At 40.5% G+C, this 8,221-nt stretch overlaps 1 protein-coding gene across 1 annotated transcript in view; it reads left to right on the forward strand.

Moving 5' to 3' along the window:
• ABCC4 (ATP-binding cassette, sub-family C (CFTR/MRP), member 4) overlaps positions 1-8,221 on the forward strand; it is a 142,558-nt gene that overhangs the window by 33,173 nt on the left and 101,164 nt on the right. Inside the window, 2 exon segments of the mRNA XM_009325566.1 lie at positions 5,757-5,853; positions 6,960-7,175. Of these exon segments, the coding sequence (XP_009323841.1) occupies positions 5,757-5,853; positions 6,960-7,175 (313 nt within the window).

Genomic DNA, 8,221 nt, shown 5'->3' on the forward strand with positions numbered 1-8,221 from the left:
GTTTGGTTTTTTTTGGTTTGTGTTTTTTTTTTTGTTTTTTTTCCAGAAAGTGAAAAGCACAAGTGTGATCACTTTACATTGTGTGTTTTCAAACTGTAAAATTTTACAGTTTTTGTCTCACAGAAATGTGTGTGGTTTTGGTTGTGGTTTTTCTTAAATCACACGATATAAAAGCAAAAAAACCCACTCGTAGAACCCCAGTGTAGTTGTGTGATTTAGTGATCTGTGGGTGCAGTTACCAAACAGTATTATGAATACTAAACCAGAAATGGGCTCAAGAGGGAGGTATGCAAATTCATGTAGGAAAAGTTCATGAAGAGCTACTTAAACACTAAGATTTCCGGCTCAAAAAGTCCCTAATATATGGACTCCGGAAGCTGGAAATGTGCACCAAAGGAAGCATCCCTGTACGTTTGCTTATATACTTTCTCTAGCCATCCACTGCTGGCTGGTGCCCGGGACAGGGAGATGAATTTTGTGGACCTTTATTTTGTTCCAGAACAGTTGGTCCTTACACGTTAGCTTGGCGGAGGCTGGGACTTGTCATGAGATGGAGATAAATGGTTAGGAAGGTAAGCATAGGAATAGAAGCAGCGTAGCAGAAGTAGGTATACTTTTTTCATCTCTGGCTAACATATCACACCTTTTTTTTTTTTGGTTCTGAAATTTTGTAAACTTCAAAATGTACAAAAACAACTGGGGGATTGTTCTCCCTAAACCACTTTAAATTTAAAGGGAAAGGAGAGGAAAGCAAATGTAGCAAGTAAATTAATATAACAAAGGCTTTATGCCTGTGAGCACTTCTGCATGTGTTTTAATTTCATTTCAGTGGTTATTTCCATGGAAATGAATATAGGTATTAACTAGAGTAAAGTTAAACTTTCATGTGAACTTCCAAAAAGGAGAGGCAAAAAGAATGGTAAGGAAGAAAGTGGAATCATTAAAGAACAGACACTTTGCAGAGGTGAAAGAAAGCTGGTTCTTGGAGATAAAAACTTAAAAAAGATTAAAGAACAACTTGTCTCAAAGAAAAGAAAACCTGATAGGGAAGGAAGAACAAATGAGGATTTGTATGCACGAAAGCGCCAAGACACTGCCTTCGCATAGAGGAACACTGTGTTGTTGTAGGCCCCGTTCTGAGTAAGTGTGTTCTGCTGCATGCTCTGCAGTATCAAAGCTCAAGCTAATTTTTTTTTAATTGTACAGAAGTTTGCTGTCAAAGTGCAATGGGTTTTTTAAATGGGTGATAGTATACTGTTACTGAGGTTTGTTAACTTAAAATTGTTTGTTTGTTTATTTTTGTCATATTAGAAGAGTGTAATTTTTGGAGAGATCTATCCTGCGTCTGGTATTCCTAATTATGAATGAAGGTCATTAATGCTACATTTTCAGGTGATAGAAAGCCGGGCAATGCTTCAGGCAGTTCTGGAGACGGACAGGGATTTGGGAAGTCTTGGTCACAGGATGTGAATTAATAGATGCACACAGCAGGGATAAGTGCGAAGTGTTGACTCCATGAACATACAATGAGCAGGGATCAGTAGTGTGGCAGTTTTATGGAAAAGGAGGTGCAGCTTGCGGTAGATCACAAATCCAGTATGAGTCAGCAACATCATGCTCTTGTTAAGGAAACTGCACCCTGGGGTTTATGACCAGTACTGTACCTGGCAGTACAGGTAAAGCAATCGTCCTATTATGTTCTGTACCTGTTAAGGTCTCAACTGGAACAATGTTTCAATTTTGTGCACTTCCAAAAAATGTAGACCAGCTTCAGACTCCAGTGTAGCCCATCAAGAACATTTGGGTGTCAAGGGGGGGGAGGAGAGAAAACTATTTCTCACTTAAAAGGGAGAAAAAAGGATTTGAGGGATTTATTTTTTTGGGTCTGAAGCTGAAAAAAGAGGCATGAAAGAGAGATACTTAATGTATAAAGGGACTGTGCACACAGGTATAAACTGGTCTATTGTCCTCTGGAAAGCAGTGGATTTAAATTGTACCAGAAGATGTAAACTTGGACTTTAGATGGAGAAAAAAAATTGTAATGGTAAAGGTAGTTTGCCCCTGGAATACATTTTCAAGGATGTTGGAATTCCTGTTACTGAGCTTAAAACACAACAAACATACAGAACAACCTGTCCAACATCTGTCAGGAATGGTTTAAGTTTAAATTGATTCTTACTTGGGGAATATGATGCAATTTTCATAGTCCCTTCATTCTCGTTGCCTTGTACTTCTGGCTGTGTGTGTGTGTCTGCGTGTGCTTGTGTATTTAATAAATGTGGCAATGGCAACTGTATTTTGTGCAGTAATTCGTCCTGCTGTCATGCATTAAATGTGCCCACAGTCTAACTGACAGAGTATGCCCCTCAAGAGAGTATTGGAGAAGCACAGGAAGGTGAATTTTGTGGGGTTTTAAACAAGTAAAAAGGTGGTGGCAGTTCTGGGTGTACTCCAGCAGATGTCTGAACCCTTCGACCAGGTACGTCCCCTGTTGAGGCAGGCTTTCCCTGGATTCTCTGCATTGTCAGTGTGAAAGGGAGACACTGTCAGATGGTGGTTCGCCTAGAATTAGGCGGTCCACTTAGAATTGGTGGTTGCTTTTCTTCAGCTACACAGAGTAGTATTTCTAAAAGTGGATGTGAGATGAAACAGCCTTAGTGAACCAGTTAAAATCATAAACACTTAGGGACTATTTGGGTTTTGTTTTCTTTTTCAGTTCTAAGACAATACCAAGTTTTCACTAGTAAGAATTCAGCGAGCTCTGAGTTTTGTGCCAGCCCTTTTATCACATTCGGCTTTGCTGAGCCTGTCTTTGAACTCTGGTTTCAGTCTTCTGTGGCAGCCAAGGCACTGTACAAACTTAATGCTTACTGTAAACTGCAGAATGGATGTTGTCAAGTGGGAGAGAGAATATTTAAAAAAAACCAAGCAACTAAAAAAAAGGTTTCAAATAAATAAAGCTCAAGTAGTTTGATGTTTTGAAACAGACGTTAAGTATATACTTAGTATTTTACTAGTTTTGCAACTTCTGTGATTCATGATGATACAGTATCTTAAATGGCAAAATTTTCTAGTGAGCTGTCTGAGCAGTGAGTTGTTTACCTCAGTAATAGATCTAAGTATGCACTCTTTGTTGAGATTTTTCCTCCCTGTGCTCATGCCAGTGAATTGTGACAACAATTTTTCTACTCACCTGTTATCAACAAACTGTTCAGCTAGCTTCTTTCTACCCAGATAGACATCAAATCGAGAGTTGTTTTTTTTAGAAATTATCAATTGAGTGACCTGATATATCAGTGGAAATTTATATTTCCACAGAGGTCATTTTTGCCTTCTCTCCTGAGATCAAGATCACGCAGGATGCTGTGCTGACAGCTCTGACAGTTCTAGTTGGTTTGCTGTGATGCTGCGAGAACCCGCTTTTTTTCTCTTCTCTTTTTTCCCCTCCAAATGCAAACTTAAAGTGCAGTGGGCTCACTGTGACTCAGGATCAAGATTTAAAGGTTTTCAGCCATCGGATTTTCTAGTGGCTAGTTTGTCCCAGTAAGCTGTTAGACATACATCTGGCACACAAAAAATTCAGTGATCAAAGTGGTATATAGGCTGTGGGACTATGTAAGGGAAAGCTAGATCTCTTTACGGTGAATACCTGATACATTCTCTTTTGGCAGCTTTCTGCTATGCAAGTAAATATCCTGTAGCCTCTTTGATCTTTGTCCAGTTCTCTGGATAGGTTTTGTTGAAGATTATGTTTTGTTGTGTGTCTTCAGCTGGTGTTTTAGTTGCTATGTGGCTTGTTTCAGTGACTGCTCAGAGGGTGGACAGTAACCACACCAGAATAATACTCCCACGAAGAGCTTGGTGTATAAATAGTTGCAACTGCTCAAATAGTTATGCTGCTGCAAATACCTTGATTAGTTGTTATCTTGGCCACCTAAGAATGACGTCATGGGTTTATAGTTGCTTCTTGAATGTTGCATAGCAAGCAGATAACTTTCTCAGGAACAATGTTGCTTTTAACTTCATTTTACTGCACAGTTTATTTGGAACACTATAATATACTTTCTGCATGTAATTATGCTGACTAATACTAGTATTAACCATTTTATAGTATTCTACTTCCTACAGTCTTTGTAGGAGTGATAAAATAGATGTTAAAAGCTGTGCAGGGAGTTAATTGGATATACAACATGAATGTATGAAACACAGTAAGCAATATGATATCATTGCTCTTAAGCTCTTGTTCTTTTTCTGCCTTACTCCCCTTACTGCTTATTTGCATTTCTGCATTGAATTTATACTATTGAATTGCTGTGGGTTTGCTTGTGTTTTTTTGGAGAATGGGGAGAGAGAATTTGTGTGTGTGTGTGGGGGGGTTTGTTTGTTTGTTTTTCTTTTGTGGTGAGTGCCACCCTCCTGTGTCATGTTAGCAAATGGGAGTTAGGATGTTAGCGAAAATGAGCCCAACAGGAGTGGATCTGTGGAGAAAAACTCACGGTGCCAAGGTCTCCGTGCAGTTCAGAAGGTTCTGCTTTGAGCAGGCTGCAGCCTGGCCCTGTGGGCTTCATTCCTCATCAGCTGAAAATACTGATGAGGGGTGCTACCAAAGTATGCGTGTTCCTGCTTGGTTTTGTCTAGAAATCTGGTTCGTGGGCCCCAATACCACTCAACAGTATGAGGAACAGCAGATTGAGTTTGAGACAACTGGGAGACGATCTTCAAAAAGGCACTCCTGATCCCAATGGAAAATGCTAATGTATACACTTCCACTGGACACTTCAGTTCTAGGCAATATCAGTTTTCCTTGTTTTCTTAAGATAGCGAGTAGTTGAGAAAGGGGCGTCCTCTTGAAGGGTTTGTCTCCCTGCTGTGTTACTGTGGGGATGAAGGCAATGAGTGTGTTGGATACTCAGTTGTGCCTGTGCTGTCCCTCTTGTACATGAAGAGCGTGCTTGCAGACCTCTGCACTTGTAAACCATTGCTCCACTGTTGGTTTTTTTTTGGATCTGGCAGCCTTTCAGGGCTCTGCTGAAAAGATACCAGATATCTTTTCTGCTAAAACTGTATGGGATAGAACTGCACTTGCCGGCTGGTTCTGGTGTGCCCAGTCCCTTCTTCGCTTCTCTCTCCAAATCCCAAACTTCTTGGGAAGCCTCTAGGGTAAGCAGGTAAGGTACTGGAGAGGAAGGTAAGCCCTGATTCCATGGGAAAAGGTCAGAGATGGTTGAAGGATCTCGCTCCTCTACCTCAATGCATACCTGGATGTAGCTCAGATCAGTAGTACTGTTTACTTCTCCAGAACTCTCAGTGGCTCACTGTTACAGCTGTTCTGAAAGCTCATCTCAAGGAAGTTACTTTTATCGGCTGTATTTTTCCATAATTGTCCACAGCGTGTTGCCCTGCTTTCTCTTTCTGTTAGTTTAATTTTTGTTAAATACCCTCTTTGCAATTCAGCTTATGACGTGTACATTTGTTAGGAGGATGTTTAACACAATTTTAATGAAATGTTCTTAAGATATTTCCTCCTCTTTCACCCCAGACCAGAAATATGAAATTTCTTTTCCCTACCTTGAAAACTTATGAAGTTAAATAAGGAACATGTTTGTTAAGTGTAATTTTTATAAGTCTAATAAACATGGGCATCTTTTCCTTATTTTAAACACTGTGTAATTGAATAGAAGACGTTTTCCAGAAATAGTCAAAATGTTTTAGGATACTTCATTTTTTTTTTAATTAATTTTTCCATCTCTTTGCAGGTGTATTTGTCAGGCCTTGCATCAGAAGATCTCTGTTTTGGTCACTCACCAGTTGCAATATCTCCGTGCTGCAAATCAGATTCTAATTTTAAAAGATGTAAGTGATTTCAGTGTCTATACTTTTATATCTCACTTACTTTCTGATGATCCTTTTTAATCTAAGAATGAAAAAAAAAAAACAGTTAAAGATTTTTATTTTTGGTTTGTAAATGTATTTTCTGTCTATTAATGACCATATATGTTTTTAAAGATTTATAATTATTAATGAAATAAGTTGATTTTTCTTAGAACACCTTCCCTGAAAAATCTGTTTCTGAATTTTATCATGCATGTATGTAATCTTACATATTGATTTTTATCTTACATATGTATAATATACTGTGAGAGAATTACTTATTTTAAGACTATGTTAATGCTTTGCTTTTATTCTTGTTTCTTACACTTTTGTGTGAATTAAGAACTATGTTGATTTTGCAACCAGTCCCTTGAGAAATGGTCACAGATACCTTTGAGAACGAGCAGGCCTTCAGTGAAACTGGTTCCTTCCAAGCTTCGTTGTACTAGATATTCATGGGAAATGCAAGAACTTCAGCTGGTTTTTGTTTGGTTTTTTTTTAGGGTTGGGTAGTGAAGTACTTCAGATTACTTTTGACGCATCACAAAGTTGCAAAAAAGGACACTAGCTGTCTTTCTCCTCCCATTCAGATCTCTTTAAAAGTTACAGTAGCTTTCTAGAAATGAGTTTGTGATAGAGCTGTAAGAAGTGTGGAAATGGTCTGTGTTGCTCCTTGTAGAGCTCTGTGAGGACCAGAAAATTAAGCTGCTGTTTACCCCTAGCCTGGAGTAATATAAAAAGACTGATGGTTATGTCTGTAGTTCAGCAGCTTGTCCTAAAGCTGCTTGGCTGTCTCCCACAGCTTCTCCAAGGAGGTAATTCTCACCTGGCTGTAACTGGGACTTTTGTCATCCCGTTTGTACGCTCCTTAGCCTGGTTAGCTGCTGGGAAGGGACGGTTAGAGGGTGAAGAGCTTGTTTCTGCTCTTGTAAATGAGGAACTGATAGTTAGAGGCTTCAGCTCAGTTACTGCAGTGGGATGTGAGCTCAGCAACTGCAGAACCCCAGAGGCAGCAGGGATAGATAGGAAAAATTGTCCTTCTACAGAAAGCGTATAATGAAGATAATCAAAGCTTGTATTAATTGTAGGGTAAAATGGTGGGGAAAGGTACCTATTCAGAGTTCCTGAGATCTGGCATCGACTTTGCTTCCCTTTTGAAAAAAGATGAGGAGGTAGAACAGCTGTCGGTTCCAGGAACCCCCAGCCTGAAGTCTGCCCGGAGCCGAACCTTCTCGGAGTCCTCTGTCTGGTCCCAGGATTCTTCTGTCCACTCGCAGAAAGACGGAGCAGTGGAACAACCACCTGTGAGTGCTCAAAGGATAGACGTGTCTCAATTATTGTCTGGCTGTTTTTTAACTTGAACTGCAATAAGGGCTTTCCCTGCTGCATTTGAATTTCAGGGATTGTTGGATTGCATTAGCAGGTGAGAGCTCGCCCACGGTGGATCTGCCTACCACTGTGCTTGGCTGGCAGTCCTGCCACCTGGGCTGCAGAGGGCAGGCATCCCATGGCTCTGCGCTGTTCTGTTCAAACCCAGCAGAGTGAGTTTGTTCAGGTTCAGCATCAGGTCTGCTGGATGCAGGAAGCATTCCTATAGGCGTCCAAAGACACTGCACTGTGCTTCCTTCATCCTGTCCTCTGACAGTGGTGCTTTAAAGGGGCAGGACCACTGTATTGGGTGGGTTCTGTCTGTTCGTGCAGTGCTGAGCTCAAATAAATACTTTCCCTGAAATCCTGAGCTCTGGGAAACGCATGCAGAAGCGGTGGCTTTATACAAAGTCTACATTTGCATGGCTGGCATTAACATACACACGTGATCTCGAGCTGGCCCTGAAGGGGTAACGTTGGGACACCACTGCATTGGTCTCCCCAGCCCTTCTGTTGGTGAAAACAGAACGCTTTGTATGGTGCCAGCTTGACTTCCAGGTGTCTTGTTATCTCTTGGTCTGCACAGTGCAAAAGCAGCCGTAAGGTTTCTGTACCAGAGGTGGCCTTCTGCAGGTGTGCTTGCATTCAGGCAAAACAGCGCAGGAGCCCAGTGACCCTGCTAGACCTGTGCTAGCACTGCATCCATGGAACACATGGAACAAATAATCCCTGTGTGTCCCTGATGATTGTCACCTTTATGCTATGGGTATATATTATTTCTTTTTCTTTTCTATAATAAAAAGCAGTGAGATACAAAGAAAAAAAAAATACAGACTTTTGTTTTTCATACCTTTTTAGAGGGACGGTTTTGTGCCCAAAAGCAGTAAACCAGTACACTTATCTGATATTATTAATGTCCCAGTGGTGACTCCACTATTAAATCCACAAAGGCGTGCCAAACTTTTTAGCAGCATTAGAGCTG

Source organism: Pygoscelis adeliae, unplaced genomic scaffold, assembly GCF_000699105.1.
Source record: "Pygoscelis adeliae isolate BGI_AS28 unplaced genomic scaffold, ASM69910v1 Scaffold56, whole genome shotgun sequence".
In the NCBI taxonomy this organism is placed as follows: domain Eukaryota; kingdom Metazoa; phylum Chordata; class Aves; order Sphenisciformes; family Spheniscidae; genus Pygoscelis; species Pygoscelis adeliae.